The sequence below is a fragment of the Babylonia areolata genome, chromosome 23 (genome assembly GCF_041734735.1).
Source record: "Babylonia areolata isolate BAREFJ2019XMU chromosome 23, ASM4173473v1, whole genome shotgun sequence".
NCBI classification, from domain to species: Eukaryota; Metazoa; Mollusca; class Gastropoda; order Neogastropoda; family Buccinidae; genus Babylonia; species Babylonia areolata.
The window spans coordinates 23,650,491-23,677,791 of NC_134898.1; the positions used below are offsets into that span (position 1 = coordinate 23,650,491).

General features: G+C 39.1%; 1 protein-coding gene across 1 annotated transcript in view; it reads right to left on the reverse strand.

The window, feature by feature from the left end:
- Window positions 1–4,466: 4,466 nt before the first annotated feature.
- LOC143298368 (polycomb protein SCMH1-like) overlaps window positions 4,467–27,301 on the reverse strand; it is a 29,731-nt gene continuing 6,896 nt past the window's right edge. The window contains exons 7-12 of the mRNA XM_076611269.1: window positions 26,798–27,040; window positions 24,817–25,017; window positions 23,682–23,894; window positions 21,765–21,887; window positions 21,065–21,207; window positions 4,467–19,844 (exon numbers count right to left, since the gene is read on the reverse strand). Of these exons, the coding sequence (XP_076467384.1) occupies window positions 19,719–19,844; window positions 21,065–21,207; window positions 21,765–21,887; window positions 23,682–23,894; window positions 24,817–25,017; window positions 26,798–27,040 (1,049 nt within the window). The 3' untranslated portion in view covers window positions 4,467–19,718. The remainder of the gene's footprint in view (window positions 19,845–21,064; window positions 21,208–21,764; window positions 21,888–23,681; window positions 23,895–24,816; window positions 25,018–26,797; window positions 27,041–27,301) is intronic.

Consider the following 27,301-nt stretch of genomic DNA (forward strand, 5'->3'; position numbering starts at 1 on the left):
TGCGAGGTGCTTTGAGCTGAGTCTCCGATCGAAGATAGGCGCTGTATGAATATCAGTGATAATCAATAATATTAACATTTTCCCTCCTTTACATTTATTCCATCACTGTGATAGTGAATGAACACAAGTCAACCCCTTTCCTGTTTCCTTTTCTTGTCTTCCTGTCTGTAAGGCGGAGTGTGAGTGTGGAGAACAATGCACCAGAAATAAAGTGATTATTCTCATCACATTGTGAGGACAAACAGGAAGTAAAGCTCACATGGAGCAATGGTTGAATGGACGCTGCACTAAGGGTCATGAGCTCAACCACTGCAAGGACTGGTCGTTGTGGGTTTTTTTCTTCTCCCTTTCAGTCAAGCTTGAGTGATGGTCCAGGTGATAGTGTGTTGGATGAGAAGATAAACTGAAATCTCTTGTGCAGCTAGCACGCACTTAGTGTGCAGTAAAACTCCTGCAGCAACTAGAGAGCTGCCCCTGATGAAATTGTACAGAGAATAAGCAAAATGAAAGGAAACAAATATTTGTGTAGACAAGAAAGAAGGGAGGAAAAACTAAGTGGCTCTACACTGTGGAGACACTGAGGAATGTGGCGGAATGGTTAAGATGCTTATCTGCCAATGCAGTGTCACTGGTCTAGGTTTGAATCTCGTTCTTGCCTTCTCTCCCAAGTTTGACAGGAAAATCAAACGCAGCATCTAGTCATCCGGATGAGATGGTAAACCGAGGTCCCATATGCAGCATGCACTTGGCACACTGAAAAAAGAACTCACGGCAACAAAAGGATTGTCCTGTAGCAAACTTCTGCAGAAGAAATCCACTCTGATGGGTACACAAGTATATATGCATGCACTCAAGGCATGTTGGTTTATGTTGCTGGTCAGGCATCTAGCTGGCAAACACGGTGTAGAGTAAATTGATTTGCCTGAATGAGAAACTGAAACTGAAATTTGGGAGACAACCTTGCACCTCCATTACAGGGTTTCCAGAGAGCAGCTAGAATTCCACCCTGAGAGAAGTCTGTCATGACTCAAAAGCGACTGCAGTTAGGCAATACAACATATTCCTGAATATTTCCCAAGATCAGAATTTGTTTTGTATTGTCCGTCTTCATTTTTTGTCCTTTTTTTTTCAGATCGTTGCTTATTTCTGCTGTGATTTGTTTCTCTTGTTTTTTTGTGGGTTTGTGTGTGTGTGTGTGTGTGTGTGTGTGTGTAGTTTTTTTTTTGTTTTTGTTTTTTGTTTGTTTTGTTTTGTTTATTTGTCATTCTTGAATTTCTGGTATCCACTGGGTTGATTTGGTAAACTGAAAAACTTAGATGGGGGCATTTCTGTATAATCCAGTTTGGTATTGGCATTTTCATGGTTGTTTTCCCATTCCCCTCACCCCATTAATTTTACATTGTTTCAGTATTAAGACACGGACTTTGGTAAAGCGGCCAGGGTCATATTAAGACATGAAACTTTGGTAAAGCGGCCCCTGGACACTGGCTGTAAAGGTTTCAGTATTAACAAAAATCAGTCACTCCCACCCATGGGTATTTGAAATTGATACAGCAAGATGTATCGGATCAGTATTAAAATCATTCACTCCCACCCATGGGTATTTGAAATTGATACAGCAAGATGTATCGGATCAGTATTAAAATCATTCACTCCCACCCATGGGTATTTGAAATTGAAACAGCAAGATGTATCGGATCAGCATTAAAATCATTCACTCCCACCCATGGGTATTTGAAATTGATACAGCAAGATGTATGAGACTGCTACAGATCCATTGCTGCATTAGGATTTTGCAAGGGTCAGGCATTTGCTGCCTTTTTATAAAAATGTTTTTTATTTGTTTAACAGAAGATGTATTGCATATATGGATCAGTCTGCACACTCTGACACCTTCATTGAACTGAAACTGTAGGTCTGTATCAACAAAATTTAGCATGTGTGTGTGTGTGTGTGTGAAATTGAACTTTTTTTTGTAATGGTTTCATTCTTCTCACTCAGAAGGGTCAAAACATTGAATTACTCCCAACAGAGAGTGAGTGAAGTGTGTGTAAGTGAGTGTGTGTGTGTGTGTGTGTGTGTGTGTGTGTGTGCATGTGCTGTGTGTGCAACTTTAAAAACAACAACAACAAACTTTCATCGGGATGAAATAGGATAAGTTTTCTGACATTGTCAGGCTATATTTCCTATCATCATGGGTTCCTTCATGTAACCTGCATCTCTGAAAGAAATTCCATTGACATAGAGCAAAAATTGTGGCAAGCTGACTGCTTTCAGGACATCAATTTTGTCATGCCAGAAAACCCTCCCCATGTAACAAGCTATTAAGTAGTAGAGACATTTCTATTTGTGTTGCTTTGATACAGAAGAAAGTATATTGAATTATTATGTGGGTTTTAAGAAACTGGAATTATTTGAATATATATAAGGAGTTTCTTTCCCATAAAGAGAAAAGGGGTTATTTTGTTGTTATGGGGTTTGTTTGTTTTTTTGTTCTTATGAAATGAAGTGAGCCTTGTAGGCAAGTGGCAAGTCAATTGATATGGTATGTTGTTGTTTTTTAGAGCTGGTTTGAATGATTGAGGATGTTTGATATGGAAGTTTTTTTTACATCATGAATGTTCTATCACTGATATCAAGTGTAAATCAGTGGTGAAGTATTCACACAGTGTAAATGTGGTAAAGTCATCAGGTGTAAATGACAGAAGATATTTGATTTCAGTTATTACAAAGATTGTTTTGTGGTGATTTTTATAGCTAAGCAGCATTTTTGCAACTGATTGATATTGGATTTTGTAATAGGAAGAAAGTATGTCATGTTGACTGTTTATTGATTCATATTTTGACTTGATCATTCTAAGCCTTTATGTTGTTTCGTTAATTTAAAATCAGTGGTTTTTTGTTGTTGTTGTTGTTTTTTAATAAGAATATTGAGAAAGCATAATTCAGTTTTCCACATTGAAACAAGTGCTTATATGTATATATTTGTACCAGTTTGATGTTGAGGAATACATTCATATTTTATTATGTGATTGGGTATAAGTTTCCTTCATGATATGTCGTGGTTTTGTTGACCTTGACATAAAAAAAAACACCTGTGATTAACCTTAGGTATATCTGATAAATTCTTGAACAATGATTTACGTTAAGAATTATATAAGTAAAAGATAAAAAGAAAGAAAGATTAAAAAAAACACAACTATGTTATTTTAAAATCATTTTGATTATTTCAAAATCTGTTTGTACAAGATGTCATGTATTCATGACCAATTTTAGCATGTGTTTGTGATCATTTGATTCCATTAATCTTTGTGCATAGTGGTTTTTTTGTTTTGTTTGTTTGTTTGGGGAGATTGGGGGTTGGGGGGTGCGTTGTTTGCTTGACTTTTTCCTGACAAAGTACTACTTTCAAGTCTTTGTTGGGTGATAAAATCTTTATTTTTAAAAGTCTGTGAAACTTGATATGAAAAGATATGTGAATAAATACATGCAGCCAGTCTTAAGTTTTGTTTGTGTGTAATTTTGCATTACTTTTTAAGTGTATATATATGATCATGCATTATATTTACTTTTTATATAGATAATGTGTATGATTATGTTTGTGCTCAGGTTATTTTTCTTAATCCTTTGGGGAAAAATTGACGGAATGGTCAGTGCCAGAGGCATGTCTTAGGCTTATGGGCACGAATATGACTGTAATTGTGCTTAATTTTTCCTTTTTATTGTTGGTGTTTTTTCTCAGTTCTATGGGATTTATATAGACAGTATATTCAGCCCAGATGTGGCTTGTGTGGTTGCTTTGGCTATTACCACCAATGATAAATAATGGATTTTGGTCTCTTTTACATAGTGGAAGAGAGTTGAATGTGTTATCCTGTATATAGTGTCCACTTACAAAAACAAAACAAAAAACCCCTGAAAATTATCAATGATTTATTTCTTGAAATCAGAAGACAGCAGAATGTGTTACCCTGGTTTATTAGTAAATAATCTGAGTGAATTTCATGCTGTTGTCATTATTTTGAAAGACACAATGTATTACTATTAGGTATGGGTGTTTCATGCCACGTGTTAGCACAGTGCTGGCCTGTTGCTCTTTGTTTGCTGTCACTCATGTACGGTATAAGACATGTTGGCATATCACTCCTACCTTTCGTTTTTGCGCAGATAGAGTTATATAAGAACCAAGTATTCCCTAAGTGGTTAAACAGAATGTCATATTAAGTTACTGGATGAATTTTTTGTTCCGTTTTCGCAAAGAGCATTTGCTGAGCAAGAAGTCACATTTGATTTGTTTACATTTGTTATCATTGATCCACTCTGATGATATAATGTGGAGGCCATAACTGTAAGCTAATAGCTGTAGCTGTAAAGTGACTGCCGCAGTTGTAAACTAACTCAGAAAACTGCACAGATTTTGTCATGTTTTTCTTGGAAGTTCATCAAACCTCCATTGAAACATGGGGTTTTTGATTTTTTTTTTTTTTTTTTTTTTTTTTTTTTTTGCGTCTCTTGCCTTGGTAATATATGTATGTTATTTTCTTCTGTGATGTAATGATAACAAGAAAACGTGAAATATAGTCAGGTTAATAAATGTCAGGCTCAGAACAGTTTCACATTTACAAAGAGTTAGATACATTCTTTATTTGATTTTGTGTAACATTGTAAGTTATCATTGATTCAGTGAGTAGCTACTGCTTCATAACTGGCATTCCTAGCTGTGTTGTTAATATATGCTCCTTTTCAAATGCTGTCAGTTCAAACTGGAGATAAACCATACACATGTACGGTTTTTAATTGTAACTGGTGATAAGCATTAACTGACAGTTAAGTTAAAACTGTTGATAAACTATTCACTTGTAACTAACCATAAAGCTTTAACTTTGTTTAATTAGTACATTGGTGTCCTATAAAAGTTTAATATATATTGGGGTAAAGTGTGAATTGTATATTGGGGTAATTTTCTGTGCACTAGCTGTGGTTAATCAATGGAAATGATGCATATCCATTTGCTCATGTTGTGTGTATGTATGAATAAACCATTCCTGTTATCTCTCTGTCTCTCTGTTTGTCTCTCTCTCTTGCCTAACAATGTTTTTAAAGAATGCCTTATCCAGTGTATTGTAATTTCCAGACAAATTTTTAATGAGAACACATGATGAATATATTTTCTGCATTCTGTGATTTTTTTTTTCTTTCTAAGAATTGTTGATGGCATCTAGCAAATTCCTGCCTCAGGCACTTGTGATAAGTTGAAGAAAGTGATGCATGGATGCTTAATTATCTCAGGTAGAAAATTGGTTCCTTGAACTTGGGTGAATATGTCACAGCATTACAGTTAAGCTGTGTTTACTTTATTGACTGCTCAGAATCTACAGAGAAGAAATGCATTGCTGTTGTCAGCAATATTATAGTTTGGTTAGGTTTCTCCAGGATTGTAAAGAGTTGTGGTATCATTGATTTTCTGTGAGAAATTTCAACCTGTACATAAATATGTGAAGGTGTAGAATTGTTGATTTTTCTGCGAGAAATTTCTACCTGTACATAAGTATGCATAGTTGTAGAGTGATCTGGTTGCAGAGCTGAACCTTTATTGATATCCCCTGCACACCTGAGAACCTGTCATATCAACAAAGAACTGCTTGGAATGCAAATTGTTAAACAAGGAGCAAAACAAGCATGGACTTTCAGCACATAATTCTGTTTCTCCATCAAACACCATCCCAGAACTGATTTGAAATCTTGTTTTGAAACAACCCATGACACAGGACAAGTGAAGCCTGGAGTCTGGGTACTATAGCCAAATGGTCCTGGCCATGTGATCTTTATTCAGATTGCGTTTCAGACAGTTCATGGTTGTTCTGGGTGGTCTTTTTCCAGCTACACCGCAGCTACATTGCCTAAGATTCATATATTCCTAACCTGTATCGAAAAAATGTTTTTGAATGCATTGTTGGGGTATTTTCATCTGTTCCTTTTTCAGCCTATATGTACAAGTTGTTAAATTGTTTTTTGTTGTTTTTTTTGTTTTTTTAGGTGATTTGCCTCCCTTGTTGAAGAGTTACCAGGAAGAGAAGGACTTTCAGTCCTTGTCACCCCACTCCCTCCCTCTTTCACCTTATCTTGATGTCTGCCTGCTTCTGTCTCTGTATGCTCGTGTTTTTGTTTTGTGTTTCTGGTAGCGATGATAGTAAATTAATTTGCCAAACCTGTGGAGTTTCTTTTTTTCTGGTATTAGGAACAGAAAGTGGGTCATGTTTGAATGAGATCACCAGCAGTGAACGGCGTTAAGTGGAGAGATCATCCTGAAAAAAACACCCACCATCCTAGCACATACAGTCAGCATTCCATCTCGTCCAAGGTTTGGGAGACACTTCAGCTAAGACAATAAACCTTGGTCATGTGTAGCATGCACTTTGTGCACATAAAAGAACACACAACAACAAAGGGATTGTCCCTGCCAAAAGTATGTTGTAAAACCCACTTTGATAGGAAAACAAATACACTTTCAGGCAGAAAAAGAAGGGCTGCAGTGCACTCTAGCAACATGCTATCCCTGGGGAGGGAACACATTCCGAATTTCACACAGAGAAATCTGTTGTGACAAAGAGCAAAACAATACAAAACTTTCACCCTCGTGTATCAGAAGAAGAGATGGCTGTTCATATACCGGACAAGAGTGAAGGAGATGATAAGCTGTGCCGGAGAGGTTTGTAGTGCGTTGGAAATCACACTGGAAGCTGACAGTGCATTGGAAATCACAACAGGAGCACACAATGTGTTGTAAATTACTTTCAGTACCACTGTGAGGCGTCAAGAGGGGACTGTCATTGATGTATGGCTCATCGTAAAGGTGACTGGGTTCAGATGAGAATGTTGACATGTGACAGAGAGCTAGCAGGGTAAGCATATTTATGTCTGTATTTTATGTCGTTTCTGTAAGCTGGGGAGAGAAAAAAACAAAAAAACAGCGCTCGAATCCATTTGGAGATGAATACCAAACTGAAGGATCGAAGAAGAAAACTGTCAAATCCGTTTGATGCAGAAATCAATATCAGCTGGATGGTAAAGATGGGAATGTACTGCCCTGCTTGACCAGTCATAACAATAGTGAACGAGAAAAGTGTCAGTGCAGCCCATGAAGTATTCATGGAAGGTATGTACAGTTAGTTGGCAGGAGACATTATATTTACACAACTGTGGGTGTCCATATGTCATTAAATGGTTGGGATAAAATGTCACGAACTGAGTTTATCTTACAGTTGTTGTTTTGTGTGTGTGTGTGTGTGTGTGAATGTATGTGACAGTTTTGTGTACACGTGGTTGAGCATTTGTATGGTTTGACAGTCCTGATATGGCCCTGTGCGGTCGGCTGGACTGTCAGCAACAGTTGACACTCCATATATCCATCATTGTTTGTGTGTGTGTGTGTGAGCATAAACTGACAACTAGATAATAGGGGAAAACTTGACAAAGTTTAAAACAGATCATGTAAGTATATGCACAAATCAGCTCAGATTTTGTTTTAAACTTTGTCAGAATATAGATAGATAGATAGATTGTGTTTGGGTGTGCTGGTATGTGTGTTTGCACCCCGTCCTAATTCACTCCATCCATGCACTTATTGCGTGAAGAGCAATATATATATATATATATATATATATATATGAACACCAATGATAATGGGAGATACTCCATCTGCGCCTGAAGCCTAACACTGAAGGAATGACTGGAATACAGAATAGCTTGAAGACATGTTTAAACTGACACATGGCAATTGTCATTTCTGGTGTCACTGTCATGAACACACATGGACAAGCAAACAGACAGCATGAGTAAACCAATGACAGACAAATAAAGAGGTATTTACACAAAGTTATACATTTACATGAGTGTAAATGTGCAGAGCACACACACACACACACACACACACACTATAACTGCACCAGATAAATCTGAACGTGAATCCACACAGTCGTGAGCAATGTCATCTCAAGCATGTGCAATGCCTGCAAATGAGCACATCAGCAAGAATACTTTTGTTGTCAGCTTTGCCAAACATTTTTTCATAAAAGGTTAGTGACATTCAGAGCACAATGTTTATGAATGAGTATCATTGTTGATGTTGGTAGAGATAAAAGCAGATTCTGATTTGCCAGCAAGAACAGACTGTGCTGGGTGTGTGCTTTCATGTTACATGAAATGAAGAAAAGGATATGACAACAAAAATGTAATTATTAATTATATTGCGAAGTGTTTTACTTATTTCTTTATTTTGTTCAATTATTTTACTTCGTTTCATGTGAATGCTTTACACAAACCAAGGACAGGCTTTCAATGACTCGCCAGCCCTTTTTTTTCCTTTCTTTTTTTAACACTTGTAGTGTATGTATACGTTATCAAGAGCAAAGAAATTTTCAGGCTGTTGCTATCAAGTGGTTAAAACACCAAAGCCTGACTGACATATTGGATATATGCACAGTCAGACAGCTGCTTTTTCTTTTCTTTTCTTTTTTTGTGATAAAGCAGATGTGATGAAGCATATGGGTCATTAATCAGTTCGCAGGGATCGTTTCACCGCGTTAACACATCCTTTAAACTGGACCAGAAACTATGAAAAATTAGCAACAAATGGAAAGGACGTCGTGGAGACGTGAGCTGGGTTATACTTTGCAGTTGAAAATTATTCTTTTAAATCAACTTTTTATTTTTAACAGTTTTTATTCGGACAAAGATTTACAGATACATGTATAATTTGTACTTTGGGGAATACATACAGAACATTGCTCAAAACTTTGACCCTTCAACGTCAAAATGAAGTAGACAGAACGACAAATATTCATACACTATGTATGTTGACTGCCATTTCTGCACAAATTTGTTATATTTCATAGTTACCAGTAAAAACATTTGTCACCTCCATACGCTTGTTTGATATCTTTTTATTGACATTTGTAATGTGGGCATTATTTGTTAATTTTGCATCAGTATAACAAGAATTTGAGTGTCAATTAGATATACACAGAATCCATTAATTTTTTTTTTGTTGACAGTCATGTTCAGAAAGCGCCAGTGCATGGTTTTCTTGTCAAGTACAGGCCCTTATATCCTGAATGCTCTAAAATAGTTTTTGCGAAAATTACTGTGTTTATGTACAAGTGTCACAGTGTGTCAGAATTTTGTTATCTGAAGATAGTTATTGGGATGTGAAGGTTGATTTATGTTTAGATTTTACATTGATTGGTGTGTGCTTGAAACATTTACATGTTTCTACCATGTGTCGTTAGATAATTGTTAGTCTATACAAGTATGTGTGTGTGTGTGTGTGTGTGTGTTTGCACATCTTGTGGGGATCAGGATGTGTATTCTTTTAGTTTTATTTTCCAGGCCTAAATTGTCTTTTGGGCCCCCTTGTAGTTTGGATGCCAGGGATATCTCAGTACAAACAGCATCCCCACCAGGAAATTCTGTGCTAGAAATTTCCTCTTTTTTTTTTTTTATTGCTCACTTTATTTCTGTCTTTTTCCTTCCTTTGCTGTTGTCTGCTTTTTCTGTCTTCCCAGTCCATTCCCCTTTCTTTTGTCAAGTGAGCCTTGACACTTTTGTCTCTTTCACCGCAGTCTCTGATGTGCTATCTGTGCTGTTTTGCTCTGGCAATTAGGTGGTGAAACGCTGGGATGGGCACTAGCTGCCTGTTCTGGTGTTATTTGCCTATATGGCATTTTTTATGTATTTTTTGTTTGTCTTTCAAGTATCGATTTTTTCTCTTACAATTTTTTGTGATCTGGGGATGATAAATTAAGTGAAAGCGCTGATGTCCTCAGCACAGCCTGTCTTATTTGCCCTAAGGAGCTAAATGGTTAAAGTAATGTGTCATGGACTGGATTTAATGGGTTTGTGATATTTTATTTCTCCATTTTTTTTTTATAGATATGAGGGGTTTTTGGGACATGGTTGAGCATTTGTATGGTTTGACAGTCCTGATATGGCCCTGTGCAGTCTGCTGGGTTATAAGCAACAATAAACAATCTTGTGTGCCCCCCAAAAAAGGTTTGAAAGTAAGTGTGCGAGTGTATGTGATTTTCTTTTTTTGTTGAATGCAGTATGGAACAGGTGTGTAAGCCAATGACCCCAACAAAAATTGAAACGAAAAATAGACTCATTGAGCTTGAATGTGTTTGTGTGTGTGTGTGTGTGTGTGTGATGCAGGGGATTGGGAGAGAGTAATGGTGATACAGGAGGGGAGGAGAAGGATAAAGGACAGAAGAAAAAAGAGAGGTACAGAGCAGAGGAGAACCCAAGGCTGTACAATCATTTATATGAATGTTGCTGAGAATTCTGTGAACAGGAAATTTTGCACTGAAGCTTTTGCGTGTCTCCAACAAGCAATTTTATCTTGATCAGATTTTGCTGTTAAATCTATTTGCCATAAATAGTTATACATATTTATTGTCTTGTTGACTCCCATACTGGTTTTAAACACACCTTCAGCATTGTAAGTTTGTAAGAGTGTCACACAATGAAGGGTATTCCAGTTATGCGTGACAAATGATGCAGTTTGATTTAACCCCTTACCACCAACCCCCAACTTGAAGAAAAGGGGAAAAAAGCTTCTTCTTCTATTATGTTGGTTAAATGAAGATTTTTGTTCTTTTCAAGTTATGGAAGAATTGTGGAAAACAGGACTTTTTTTCTTTTTAAAATGCCTGATGTTTCATGCATTTGGTGTTCTCAGGATACATTTCAACATACACAAACACATGCATTCTCATACTCCAAAGAAATCAATATTCAGCCTTTTTATTGCCATTTGGTTCTCACAATGAAAGTTTTTAGAGTGACAAACTTGATACATTTTGAAGAAAAGACAGGACCTACTTGTATTATTGTCATACTTGCACCAACAAATGAGATACACAAATATATATGGCAGTGAAATCTTGTCAGAAGAAAACTCTTACTAATGCGATATAAATGCTGGTTAAAAAAAAAGAAAATTATACCCCATTCGTACATGAAATGTGACATTCAAAATCAAGTAAAAATAAAAATCTGTATTCCAATGAGAATGACAGAATGCACACCCCCTCTAGCAAAGTCTCTTACAGTGACCTCATTTTTCTCCATCCCAGAATACTGAACATCCCAGAAAACTCAACAATCAGCACAAACTGAAGAATGGAAGTCAAAAAGGCTTTGGTCAAAGGGAAATCCAACTAAGAAAGCACAAACAGAACAAATCCTTACAAACACTAAGGCACATAACTGATAAAGCACGGCACAGCACTGATGTTAGACACTGGAGCAGTGTAAGGTCTTATCTGAAAAACTGCCATGAGAATTCTTCATTCACTGATTTTGTCTGTGCTTATTTCTTTAAACTGCTCTTTAAATGATGAAACTTAAAGTCAGCATTTCTGCCAGGATCTGCTTGGTTCCACACACTGTGGAGAGATTCTTCATAGTCATATCACAACTGAAGTGCAGCAGATGAATCACTTTGGTGTCAGTGACATTTTATATCATCTAAAATCAGTTGTTTCAGCAAAGATTTAAATGCCATTGAGAGAAGCGAATTTAAGGTGACTGGTGTACAATTTCTGTGCTGTGAATAAAAATAACAAAAGGTGAAGGCAGCTGCAGTCACAACCACCAAACAAGTCTGTGGGTCACTTCCATTCCTACAGCTGAGCCTTGAACAATACTGCAATTTTTTTTTCATTTGTTTACTTGTACATAGTCTGGAAACTGCTCCCATCACCAGTGTTGTTACCTCAATGTTACAAGCATCAAATTTTGTTGTTGTAAACCAACATTTCAAGCCAGCCTCTATATTGCATTTCAGCAGAAAAGAGTCCATTATCATACAGACACCCATGCACAAGCCAAAGTATACAAACAAAAAATCCAAATAGCAACAGAAAGAAATGAGTATCAATGTCACATCTCAATACTATAGGGTTTACCATCGAAAATTGCCATAAGTATTTCTTTGCATGTGTCAAAGAGAGCAAGAATATCATTCGACAGAGATTCCACTCACTGAAAACATCTAAGTTTTTTAATTGATCTTGTTACCTTCTGTGACACGGCCCACATATTCATGCTTTGTCAATATAATTTGCCAAATTGTATGTTAACTTTATAAAGTTCTATAAGTTTGGTTTCTTTTTTTTTTTTCTTTTCCAGAATTCAAGATTACTACCAAGCTCACTGATATTTTCATCCTAAGATGATCTGGTCACAGTGTCAACAGTGAACATATATCCAGTTTCAGTTCCTGCAGCAGAACATGAAATAAATTACATATCTCAAACATACCCACATCTGTGTCATAAAAAAAAAACTTGCGTATGCTATACCTGTATATTTTTTAATGAAATGTGCACATATATGACGATGTGATCAAATAATCATTACTCCTATCACAAATAAAAAAGAAAATGTCTTTTTTCCTCTCTTCTTGGTCCTACACTTTGTCATCTCCTTTTGTCTTTTACTTTGGTCACTTTCACCCATATTAAGTCAGTGCTTTGCTTTTCACATTTCTGGTATTCAACTGTGAAGAACTGTTTGAGTGTGGATGAGAATGTGTGAGTGTGTGTGTGCGCGGGCAAACCTGATTTTGTAATGCCTTTGTCAACTTCAAAGGACAACCATAGTGATGATGAAGACAATATTTCTTCTTCTTCTTCCAGTTCATGTCCAATATCAATAGCCTGATGATACTGATGTTTTCTATGTGTGCGGGGGTGTGCGGTCATGTGTTGTAGAGTGTAACTGGGTGTGTATATGCATGTCTTACCAAAAGCACACAAATTTGCCGGCTGCTGCTATCAAGTGCTTACAACACTAAGGCCCGACAGGCATATTGGATTTATGCCCTGGCTGGTCAGGCTTTTTTAGTTTTCATAAGCAGATGTAACGTAGCACATATGGATCAGTTCACACGCTTTAACACCATAGAACTAAAACTGTAACCACAACACCAAAACTACCCAAACATCACCTTAATCTAGCAAAGTCTAAAACACATACAAGCTAAAAACATGCTATTCGCAGGACACAACTCTGACATTCAACAGGTCATAGATAAATGAAGAACAAAAATCCCTGAGCCCTGGGCAATGAAAACCATGATGTGATACTGACGCCACAGTTTCTGCTGCTTCTGTACAGTGCAGACACAGGCAAACATGGACCACTTACACTTTCTTCTTCTTTCTCAAACACTGCATGCCATGAGTTTAGCGGCCATATATTTAAGGATGAATACACACACACACATATAAAAAAACAGCAACAATCTGATGACTCAATGATCCAGACATCTTTTTACCAATAACATTTCTGTCAACTGGCACAAAGCACTATACCTTACCTGAGGAAGGCCGGGTTGTCAAAATACTGTTGACAAAAAGAAGCAGACCTTGTTGACCCATCAGATGTTTGCTGTCACACTGTAAACATGACCCATGAAATACATCCGACTGATTCAACTGTAGTGAAAAACTACGATGCCTAGTGTGAAGACAATTCTCCACATACTTGCACTTACACACACACACATGTGCACACACACACACATTTAACACTTCCAATATCAACTAATCAAGATAAATGCATTAAAAAAATGTGTAATCTAAACTTAAGTTCTCTCAGCAATCAATGCTGTTTGGTTTTGGGGTGTTTTTTGTGTGATATGTCTATCAAGATTATCTGTAGCTGCAAGAAAGCTGACCATTTCATACTTTCTATATTATCATATAAATATATATATTTTCCAAAAAATCAGTGTCATTTTCCTGCAGCAGAAATTAATCTACAACAAACTGACAGACTTCTGCAAAGGGGCACAAATCATCCCCAGAACAACCATTATGGCCAGACGGAAAAGCACCTTCCTTCTTCTCAAATATTATGATGTACAAAATACACAGATATACATCACACAATGTGCTTTGATACACACACTACTTTTCACTGATGAGAGGTCAAAATGAAATGGTACAATCAAATCTTGACCATGGAATGTGCAGAGTTTCATGTGATGGGCATTTCATTCTCACAAATCTACTTTTGTAAGATTAGGATAAAGAGAAGAAAAAAAACAAGAAAAACTAATATGCCTCCAGGAAGTTATACATAAAATGTATACCAGAGCACTAGCTGGTTACATCTTGACAATCTTTCAACAAAGTAAAATATTTACATCAGTCTTATGTTACAAATCAATATCAAAAGATAAAATATAAAAAAAACATAAGGGAGATAATGGTTGAGGAAGCTATACAGGTTCTTTGGGGTATGTGGGAAATGTCCCAATTTAACAAACACCAATCAGCAGTCCATCATTGTAATGAAGAGGGAAAAATGAACAAAAGAAGGGACAAAAGAAAGTAAAGAACAGCAACAAGAAAAAGGTGAGGGAAGGAATCATTCTTCTACAAATGATTCACTTTTTCTTCTCTGCTCTTTCTGATCTCTACCCTCTCTCTCTCCCTCTCTCTTATCTTTCCTTTTCTCTCGAGGCTCTACTCCACAGTTGTTCCTCTGATATCATCAATAATCCTTGATGAGCACTGCAATACATAACATCACAATATATGCCTTGTGCAGCACTCACCACAATTTAACGACCACAAACACCCATTGTTTCTCTGTGTCTGACACCCACAAACTTTCCACGCCTTACATCAAAAACACAATCCAACCTCTACACTAACCAAATGTTCGAAGAAAGGTTATGCACACATATTCAGAGCTGAGAGCATATAGATGCATCTCCAGAGGAACTCTGATGATAAAAAAAAAACCCACAAAAAACCCCATCTACAAACACAACACAAAAATCTTTGTACTTTGCCATGAAGAGACGGGCAGAAACCAGAGTTAGGTTGAGGGGTAGGGGGTGGCATAATTTCGCTGTATTTGTCAACCTACATATCGGCATCAGACTCTACAGAACAAGGAGAGACAGCAAAAGGTGGACAATGATGTGGAACAATGCATGCTGCAATGGGCAAAGATCAGGAAAGCCTCCCCCCCCACCCCCATCCCCTTTTCTCTCTATGAATGATCTGTTGGGGTTTTTTTTTTGGGAGGGGGGAGGCGTGGGGGGAGGGGGGAGGCGTGGGGGTGGGGGGGTAACGCAGAAGATGCCAAATTCAAAAACAAATAAGATTGATGTTTGTAACATGTTCATATTTAAAATTCAAATGTCTTTTTCCGTAACAAATGTCACACACACAGACACACACACATACATACAATTTTCTACATTTCAGAAAGGAAGATGTGCACTGCATAGGTGATCAGGTTTTAGCAATTTGTTGTACCACACAAAATATCCATCACCATACACAAATGATGATGTACACACACAAAATGTCTATGAGTATACACAAATAACTTGATGTAAACACAAAAAATGTCAATGAGTATACATAAGTAACTTCGTGTGCACACACAAAATGTCCATCATGACACACAAATTACGAGTCATAAGAATGAATGAATGAATTGGATATGAACACATCAAACAGCTAACATTTTCTTTAAATAAGTATCAAAACAACCCTTTGTTAATTTCACAAGGGCCACACACTGAGAGTAAAAACAACAAATAAAAGAAACAATGAAAATGAAAAGCAGATCTCATTATTTCCCCACACACCTTTGCAGCAGACATGGTTAATGTAATCCAGTATTTTCCCAGTCATCCCATATTTCCACAAGGAGGGGATGGGGATGGGGCTACCAGAGGACAGTAATTTTCATAAGAAAAAAACAACATAACTCATGATCAACTAAAAGAAGAGAGGAAGTAATTAAAAAAAATTTTAATTAAAAAAAAACAAAAAAACCCACCACCACCACCAAAAAATAACAAAAATCCAGACTCCATGGCCCCACTCCCCACTCCCACGACAGGGCAAGTCTGACAGGAGAACAGGGTGGGTATAGTTGTACCTGTTCTTTTTCTTCTCTCTCATTGTCCAGCATTTTGTTGCTACTGTTGTTACTGTTGCACCTGCATTTTCATTCCAGTTCAGATTTTTAAAAATGTTGCAGGTGAAGTGTTTGATCTTGATAAACTGTCCTTACTCAAATGATTCCCTGATAAAGACAAAGGCTTACGCTCATGCTAAAAATTTTCATCATGAACAAGTTAAAAAAAAATTAAGAAAAGAAGAAAATCTCTATAATAAATTGATGATAGGGAAAAGGGGGAGAATGGAATAAACCTGAATGCACTCCAGCCAAATCACAATGTGAATAAAGAAAATAACAACATTACATTCAAGAAATAGGTTTTTTTCCCAATGTTAGACAATACCGAAGCCAACAAACAGTTTCTGTTCATCACTTTCAGCGCTGTATTCACACCATTTGTCAAAATCAAAAACAGGAAACATACCACCCAACAATCATAGATTAGTCATTATCATAGTGATGCATCCTTGTCTATACAGATCATCTGTTTAAAAATCAAAGTTCTCTTTTCAAGCAAAACTCGCAAATCAAACAATAACACATTGAAGAAAAGTTTAGTTAGTACTGTTGATTATATACAAACCTGACGTTCACACACACCACACACATTACAACATACCAAGGTTCCACGAGTGGATGGATAAGTAAACCCAGCAGATCTGCCTTGGTCAATGGATCATCAGACAGAAGCATCCACACACACACACACACATGCGCACACATGCACACACACACACTCACTCTACAATCACCAGTATGTGTGACAGGACATTAAACAAAATTCATCCACACACACACACAGAGCTGATCATCATTGTGTAGTTTACTTTTGTCGCAAACACCCCCATTTCCAAGTTAAGGGAGGGGGAAGGAAGGGGACAGGGGTGCAAAAGAAGGCTCAATACTGTTGATCCACAGGCTGTCTAAAATCACATGACTCGCTTCACACCACTACACCAGTCAAGCACATATATATAGTCTCTTTGGCCCAAACAGCTGACAGACACAACTGAACACATAACGGGGATTTCCATGGGAACTGAATAGACATACACTGGTCAGAACAGGCAAGAAATGTGCATGCATACCAACAACATAGATCAAAACAAGCGGGTCATCTCAATCTAAAAACACAAGAAGGCCTTTTTCCATTTGGAGTCTTCGACAACGCATGCGAATGAATGGAATGAACAACTGACTGATTGACTGACTGGAATGACATGGCTGTGATGCAAATGATGACTGCGAGGCACTAAGGGTGTCATTATAGTTATACAACATTCATCCTGACAGCTGATGGACAGACTTGCCCCAGAATAAACCATCCTCTACAACAGTGAAAAGAACAGGGTGCGTTGGAGATGGCTGAAGAGAGACAGAGACAGAGACAGAGAGACTGCTGATGAAGGAAGGCCCTTTCAAGGCACTATTTCAGCACACTCCTGTGCTGATTTTTGTCTTTCACATTCCAATAAAGGTACACACCCAATCACTCATCTTTCATAGTACACACAAGGTACACACCTGATGACTTATCTTTCACAGTACACACAAGGTACACACCCAATGATTCATCCTTCACAGTACACACAAGGTACAGAACCAACAAATCATCCGAAGCACAGAAACAAACCAGAACAGTAAAGATGTGTTTCTTCATTGCACGCACAGCTCTCCTGGTATCTTGAAAAAACAAAACAATAAACAAAAAAAACAACAACAGACAAATGAAAACAACTTTGAAATCTTCAATTCACAGTTGAAAATCACAAAAGGGATAATGTAAGTGAGAATCGGTTTGCTTCCCATTCCCAGATTGGTTTGCTGGTACATGCTGTTACAACAACAAAAACAACAAAAAACGGTTACCCAGAAAGGTCTATCTTAAACAGAAAAGTTATTCATCTTTTCATCTGTACTTATTTCTAAAAGGAACATACAATATTCACTGATAAAAGCAGATTTTTTTTAATAAGTCAGCTCCTATAAAACATCAGCTGACATCCTACACAAAATGTATTCTGACACACAGTCTATTCTGATTTTTCCTTCAATGCAGTTTCATTCAGTGAACATAAACAGACTCTGAGTGGTCAGTTTAATGTGTCTGAATATATATGTCCAGCAATGACAGTGGTCCCAGTCAGAACATCTACGCAACTTTGCAGCCTGTTCAGATAATTATGTATGTGTATAACGAGGTGAGATGATCTGCCTTGTCTGATGATTTGCTTGTACTCGAAGGTGATGACAACGACAGTGACAAAACTCACAGCAATATCTGACACTTCGTTCCAATCAGACATCATTTTTGAGCAGGTGACAATGACTGACACTGAGGGCGCAGTACGTTCCCATTGTTTGAGAAGAGGTCAAAGGCCAGTGCGTCCCCATTGTTTGAGAAGAGGTCAAAGGCCAGTGCATTCCCACTGTTTGAGAAGAGGTCAAAGACCAGACAGTGGGCATGGTAGGGGGTGTGGCTGTGAACATCAGTGAACTGGCCAGCAGCCAGTTATATCTACAATTTTAATGAAACCCATGGTTAACGACGGACAATGGACAGGAATTATGTGTCTTTATTTTTTCCCCACTTAAAAAAAAAATTGTCATCAATGATCAACTGACCAACTTCTATGTAAAGACAAATTAAATGCACAGCAGACACTTTATTGGCTCACCTGCAACCAGACAGGAGTGAGTATCATCCTCAGGGTGGACACTTTTAGGTGGAAAAAAAAAAGAAGAAAAAAAAAAGCTTAAATGCTCAGTTTCTGATAACTGACATCTTATCTTGACTGAAACCACATTTGTCATTGTTGGGATAGATATTCACTTAATTCAAACGAAACAAAAAAAGAAGAAAAAAAGTCATTACTCCTGCACCTTCAAACTTCCCTGCCAAAGGGAGAGTACTTTTTTTTTGTAGATACAAAATTCTCTGGCACTGAACAGACTAAAGAACAAAATCAGAATGAAACAAAACAAGGAAAGCACAAAAGGATTTTATCTATTCATTCTAAAGCACAAACATGCCTCACCATAAACAATATAACAAAGAAAATGAAACCGAGTCCTGACTAATGTGGACAGATTAAAAGTGTCCACTTCAGAAACATGCCATAAAAATCTGACTCTATTCCTGGACAAATAAAAATGTAATACTCAGCGAAAGCCTCAAAGAAGGAAATGACATAAAAGCCTATACACAACAGTAACATGAACCCCTATGGTCAACATTACAATAAAGGTAAAATACATCATGCTCATATATCCTATTTCTGGTTGCATGAAAAGGGGTGAAGGATCAAAGGTTGACTGCGGTAACACAGCATCATAATATAAACAGTACAACAAACATCTCTTTGTCTACACACTGTCACCATGCAGTTCAACCTCCCACAAGTTACATAACCAAAAATACCCGAAAAAAAAACAAGACCCAAATAAAGTCGCACAAAAAAACCCACGCCTGAAAATGATGAGGTAAATGGGGAGTTATACTGAGGTAAAAAAAAAAAAGAAAGAAAAAAAAAGAAGAAAATGCGCTTTCAAATACCAATTACTGAGCAAAAAAATGGATTCATCTGTTAATCTTTCATTCTTGGGTTCTTCTCTACAATCATCTTTGCAATCTTCCTCTCATGCCCTCACATTTAGAAACAGAACGAGTCAGGGGAAGGAGAGAAGGGAGAAACGAGGCCAAGGAGGCAGAAAGATTATGGTCACTTGAGTCGAGCCCTCAACTTTTCGATGATGTTGCACAGCTTGAGGACAGGCCCCAGTTTGAGTCCCATGTATTTCATCATCATTTCACTGTTCAGCAGTAGAAAGGCTTTGCCGTCAATCTCCTGCAACCAGTCACAGCATACACAACATGGTATTGTACTGTACTGTACTGTACTGTACTGTATTGTATTGTGTTATGTTGTGTTGTGTTGTATTGCTTTGCACTGCATTGTATTGTACTGTAATATACTGTACAGTAATGTACTTAACTGTAACGTACTGTCCTGTTTTGTATTGTACTACAGCCACAACAAACTTCTCTGTACGGAATTTTGGGCTGCTTTCTCCCAGTGCATCACTATCCTTTTTCTTCTTTCCTTTAGTGTCTACGAGTGTATGTGACTGTTCATCAAAGCGGATTTTTCTGCACAATTTTGTTTGCCATGGACAACTTTTTTGTTGCCATGGATTCTTTGACTGTGCTAAGTGCATGCTGCAAGAATGGGACCTCAGTTTTATCATCTAATCAGAAAGACTAGCACCCAGAGCACCACACAAGTTGTAGTGAACAGGGGAGTAAGACTCCTGGTCTGCAAGACTTGAATCTGTGAACACACACTTTCCAGTCATCCCAACAAATACAACCCAACAAACAAAATCAGATCCAAGTTCAGAAGACCGAAGATTCTGCCGATGCTTTTACATTTTTCAATTGGTACTGTCAGTTTCCAAAGCAGTAAATGGCTGATAATGAAACATATTGCCAAAGCTGAGCATCACAGGGCTATCAAGTATTCATACTGTGTTCAAATAAGAACCCGTTATACATTGCAGGTGCTACCACCATTCAGCATATTCCTCAAAGACAACAGTTAGAAGATCCAGATCAGACTGATTTTAAAGATACCTGCGCTGGTATCAACAAATATTAATATATGCCTGGTACTACTATACAGACCCAGATAGACAGTGTACGTTTGTAACAGCACTGCCTTTTTTCTCTTCTATAACTAGTACTTCAGTCTGCTGACATGCGACAAAAATTGTAGATTATCTGTTGATGTTTGTCCTCTGCCACACCGCATGTCAAATGTTTCTGGTCCAACCATCACCAACTTATGTCCATTGCTATGGAGCTGTTGCTGTGACAAAATGAAGAAATGGTAAGAGAGCCTTAAAAATCAACTCTTTGGTAGCCTTAAAAATCAACTTTCTGGTAAAGGCAACACCAACACACCAGCCACAGGCCTAGCCTGCAAACAGAAAGGTTCTTCCACTGGAAAGGATTGGAGAAGAAAGCAGTGGAGAAGCAGGGGAGCAAAGGGGAGGTGAGACAACTCACGTGCTTCCTGAACAGATCCACGTAGGCATCCAGTCCGGTGTCTGTGTCTGCAATGTGCTGCACCACCTCTTCGATGGACCAGTGGGTCGGCTCAGAGGACCGGGGAGCTGCCGCTGTGTGGGAGTCTCCAGTCGTCGAACTCGCTGAAAGCATTCCTAAACATTATTTTTTTTAAATTGCTTTGTTACGTGTGTTTTTGTTGTTTTTTATGTCTGTGTGTTGTTGTTGTTTTTTTAATGCTGACAATTTAACACAATCATGCCTCTATTTAAAATAATCTGGTGACAGACAATGCATGTGTGTGTTGTTGTCTTTAATGCTAACCATTTAACACCATCCTGATTCTATTCAAAATAATCTGATGACAGAGAACAAAAAGTGCTGTTCACTTGAGGAATGAAGAAGAGAATAAATCCACAACCTTTAAGTGAAACCGAAAGTTCCCAGCATCAAATCAAAGCAGCTACATATCCCAATTTGGACTGGGAAAGAGAGCTGTTAGATCAATAATCACCACTAATACATATAATCATGTTTACATTTATAAGTCATCCACAGCTCAAGATTCTTCCAAAAAAATAATACAACTTTTGTATCTTCTCAGTGGTTAAAACACTTTCATTGCTTTCATTTTTGTTCTTGCAGATTTGTCCTTAGTTTCTTTACTTGCGTTTCACTGTTCCTTCTTTCTGTCACCCACCTTCAGCCTCATATGTGGACTGTTTGCGGGGAGTTTTGATTGCCCTGGACCCACGGGCACTGTCTGTGGACTCTGTTGACCAGCGTCTCCTTGAAGCTTGGCTGTTACCATCTTCTTCTGACGCTGCAAAACAAGTTACAAACTCTGTCATCGATGAATTCATGTTGTCATAATGTGTACATGGAAAAACATATTGCTGACTTAAAGTAGCGTGACGGGCGCAATAGACAAGTGGTTAAAGTGTTGGACTTTCAATCTGAGGGTCCCTAGTTCAAATCACGGTGACGGCGCCTAGTGGGTAAAGGGTGGAGATTTTTATGATCTCCCAGGTCAACATACGTGCAGACCTGCTAGTGCCTGAACCCTCTTCATGTGTATACGCAAACAGAAGATCAAATAGGCACGTTATAGATCCTGTAATCCATGTCAGCGTTTGGTGGGTTATGGAAACAAGAACATACCCAACATGCACACCCCCGAAAGCAGAGTACGGCTGCCTACATGGTTGGGTAAAAACAGTCATACACGTAAAAGCCCACTCGTGTACATACTAGTGAACGCAGGAGTTGCAGCCCACAAACGCAGAAAAAGAGCATGTATTATGAGCCAGCGATACAACCCTCTGTTTAGTGTACTGTTATATTCAAGTATGGTGCCACGAAAACAACAAAAGCCAGTATCATTACCACTGCTTTGCTTGTTTCTTCTTTTCAATCACTAAACAAAGATTAAAAAAATTTTTTAAACTGTGATTCTTCTACCTGAATAAACAACACTGACTAAGTCAAACATTCTTTTCCAGTTCATTCTCAACCTTTCAGATTTTAAAATAACATATACTATGCATCAAACACACACCATCATACATTATGCATCGAACACACATACAATCTTGTGCACCAATGTCCCATGCCCCCCTCTCTATCAAACCCCTTCTCTCCACCCTCACAGTGAACACATGTGGCAAAGTACCGTAAAGTTCAGTCTATTGAGCGCACTGGTATATAAGCCGCACCCACTAAATATTGGAAAAAAATTGAACTTTATACATACATAAGCCGCGCCGGCTTATAAGCCGCACTTATTTCCGGTACCGGAACACATACTGATACTACAGAAAAGCTGTCGATATTGTAGGTTATAAAATAAACACAAGCGGGAAACAACACAAAGAAAAGCAAGCGAAAATACTGCTAGTGCCACAAAAAAATAATAAATAAACACAACGAAAATAAGATCCATAATTTAGGGATAGTCACATTTATTCAACGTCATTATGATCACTGAATCCACTAAAATCTTTGTCTTCAGTGTTGAAGAGAACCAGCACAGCTTCCTCCGCCATCTTGTCACTGACTTCAGCCTCGCTTTCACTTCATGAACATGAAGGTGGAGGTTGCTGCTGGTTCGTCGCTTGCACTGTCGTCTGCCAGGTCGATCGCCTTCAATTTGAAGGCTGCATCATAGGCATAACGTCGCGTTTTCGGCATGATGAGGGTGTACGCTTGAGCAGAGTAGAACTGAATGCTGATCTGAAGGCTTTAATGTGTGCGGATTTGATTTATAAAACTTGAACACTTAGCACACTATCCTGAAGCTCATCCAAAAATTCATGGACAGAAATCATGATTTTGGTGATTTGAAGGGCAGCAAAGAATAGACGAGAACGTGACACTCCCGGGATCGTTAAAATCCGCAAATAAGCCGCATCATTGTAGAAGCCGTAGAGGTTGAAGCTGAGGTAAAAAGTCGCGGCATATAGACCAAACTTTACGGTAAGTAGGAGGGAAGTACAGAACAAACACCATAGAGGTGATACCACTGTAATGGCACCAAAAAAAGAATGCACACACACACACACACACACACACACACACACACACAGCAAGAAGCCCACATCCACCCTGCAAGCCTTACTGTGGTGGGAGAGGGGTGTGGAGGTGAGGTGGCTGGAGGGGTGGCGGTGGCGGTGCCAGTGGCACTTGGGGCAGGGGCTGGACAAGGGCTGGCTGGACAGCAGGTTCTCGCAGGCCCCCAGCTCCTCCACAAAGCTCTCCAGGTACGACCAAAAGGAGGACATACGCTCCACCGCCACCAGGTGTTTGTTGTGCACCCTGCCCTGGAACGTCGCTGAAACACAAGACATTATGTGGTTTTTATTTTATCTACACATCAGTGTTGCTGACACACAGACATTGTGTGGCTTTTATTCTGATCTAAATGTCAATGTTGCTGAAACACAGACACTGTGTTGTTTTTATTTTGCTCTGAAGGCCAAAGTTATTGAAACACAGAAACTGTCTGGCTTTTATTTTCCTTTAATCAACACCTTTGCTGCCACTAACCACTTTAATCGACTTGGCAATTTACCCCCATAGGCGACTTTAGTCAACTTCCAGAGGTCACATTAAATGGACCGTTTTTCACAATGTAACACAGATTGACAGCTTGACAGCTGCAGTCAGCTTTGCTGAGCAATAGGAACTTGATTAACCTTCTCCTCTCTACTGAGTGTGAAGTGAATAAGTCCACTGTGTTCTTTAGACACAAACCAAATTATTTGACTGACAGCAATGATATGTGAACGAGAGCGCTGATATAAAATCTTGGTGCTGGGAAGAGTTTTTCAAACAGAAACTTGGCAGTGAAAGAGTTAATGGTCAACATCGCTCAAACGCAGATGCTGTGTGGTTTTCATCTTGCTCTAAAAGTCAATGTTGCTGGAACACAGACGTGTGGTTTTTATTTTGCTCTAAAGGTCAACGCTCCTGAAATACAGTAATTGTGTGGTCTTTATTTTACTCTGACAATGCCCTAGAATATCTCTGAAACAACAGGCGCTGTTGGCTTATCTTTCCAGATGCAACCCATCCACAAACACAAAAGAAGAACCACCAAGCAAAACAACACAAAAGCAACCAGCAAAAAGAACAACGACAAAAACCGCAACAACAAAAACCCCACAAAACTTACACACAGTTGCAACTAGCAAAAAGAAGAAGAACCTAGCAAAACGACATAAAAGTTACACCGTTACAGCCAGCCACTTTACCTGTGATGTTGGCTTTGCCGTTGCCCTCCTTCACCAGGTAGAACACTTTCCTCTCGTCAGAAGCACAGCCGATGCAGGCTTGAACCGTCTCCATCAACACCCGGCTCAGACTACCTGGACCCAGGCGGGGTGGAAGTCCCCGCACTTTAACAGGGTTCAGGTAGCTACCACAGTAGCACCCTGGGTTGGTGTAGACACACACTGTGGGAAAGGGACAAAAAAGGACACAACGTACATTTGACAGTCAAGTAATTATCAAACTGCAGGGTTTGTGTTTTTGACTGATGAGTAATTATTGATTGAAGGGTTTATGTTTGACTGTCAAGTAATCATCAACTGCAGGGTTTATGCCAGACTGTCAAGTTATCATAAATTGCTGGTCTTTTGGTTGACTGACAAGAAGCTATCAGTTGCAGGGTTTATGTCTGACTGTCAATCATTTGTAATCAACTGCAGGGATTATTTTTGACTGTCAAGTAATCATCAATTGCAGAACTAAGTTTCTGACTGTCAGTGAATTACCCTTCCACAAAATCATGTTGCGCAATCTCTTCTTTCACATTTTAATAATTTTGTGGGGTTTTTTTTTCCTCTTGTTGTCGGGTTGTCAGTTTCACATTCCTTTTCATGGTAATGTTCAGTGAAATTCAAAACACCCAGTTTTATTGTAATGTACATTTCTTTGTCATTCCAGTATTTACAAAGTGGGAATTTTAACAGTGCTTATAGCTTTTAGAGGCGTTTGATTGGCTAAGAGCGGACCGGGCAAGACGGGTTGTCTTTTCATTGTTAGCCGCGCGAAATTTGGCTAAGCAGAACAAACCAATAGTCCTAGTTTGCATCAGTTTGACATGGTACAGTATATGACACCAAAAATGTGTTTACTGACAGCAGAACATAACTGCAAACATGACTGAAAATAAAATGCATAATCCTTCATAACTTAAAGTAATTAATTCTTTACAGCAAATTTTACATGTGAAGTAATGAAGAAGTCAAGAGACGCATCCGCAATGAAATCGGGCCCTATACTGACCTTCAAACACTAGCCAGACCATGAAAACTGAAGTGGTTTGGTCATGTCACACGCTCCTCTGGTCTTGCTAAAACAATCTTACAAGGCACAGTGAGGGGAGGAAGAAGAAGAGGCAGACAAAGGAAGAGATGGGAGGACAACATTCAAGAGTGGACAGGCATGGAGCTGAGAGACACCCTGAGAGCGGCCGAGAGACGCGAGGACTGGAGAAAGGTGGTTGACAAAGCTTCAAAGGCGCCCCACAGGATTCGGAATCTGAGGGATCGGTGACGGTGACGGTGACGTGACACACACTACTTGCTCTACATCACTGTTAAACACTCACAGGTTCTTTCTCAGTTGAAAATAAAGTACATGCCCAGAATAATAACATTCAACACTTCACCCTGGCATCCCTTTAACCCCCTTCATCCTGACAAAGCCTCTCTCACTAACACGTGTATTTAAGTCCACACATGACACACACAACCAGTGAACCACACAAAGTTTTTCAAAATCATCCTCCCTAAACACACTCTCCAACTGTCAACATCAACCTCCCAACCCAACGCACATCCACACAAAGTTTTTCAAACTCATCCTCCGTAAAAACGCTCTCCAACTGGCAACATAAATCCCCAAACCCTCCTCCCAACACCCCTCTCTCTCCACTCTACATCCTCTCCCTTCCGCCTCCAGACCCCTCCCCTCCACACACATACACCATCCCTTCCCTGTCCCTCCCTCCCCCCATGCACACACATCCACACAAATTTTTTAAACATCATCCACCCTAACACAATCTCCAACTAGCAACAACCACATCCCAACCCTTCTCCCCACTCTTCATGCTTTCCCACCCACCCTCCACACCCTCTACCCCCCCCCTCCACACCCTCTCCCCCCCTCCACACCCTTTCCCCCGCCCGCCCCCTCCGGAACCCCCCCCCACCAACCCCCACGCACCACCGGAAACGCTCTGTGTAGAACAGGAATCGGGCTCAGAGAAGGTGACCAGCGATGGAGAAGAGTGATGGCTCGCCTCCAGGGGCGACTGGGTCTGCCTCTCCAAGGCAGAGGTGGAGGCGTTGGAGGAGGTGGGGGAGGGAGATGGGAGGGGCATCCCAGGGGCCGGCGAGGTCACGCTGACCGACAAGTCGGCGTCTGATTTGTCCTTCTGGTGTCGGTTGGCTCTGTAGGTCGACACACCTGTTCGGGGCAGACCCAGGGTGGTAACCATGAGTTTTGCATGGCAGGAAAAGAAAACGCACACACACTCACACTCTCACTCACACACTTATGTGCACATGCACACACACACATTCACACCATCTTCAAGCATGCACACAGATGTGCACCATCCCAAAATGATTTTGAAAAGTTTTCTGCCAGTGCTTCAAGGTCTATCAGTTGCCTATTATTTCAGGTTTCTCACTGCTGGCCTTGTTGAGTGTGTGCAAATTTTTGTGT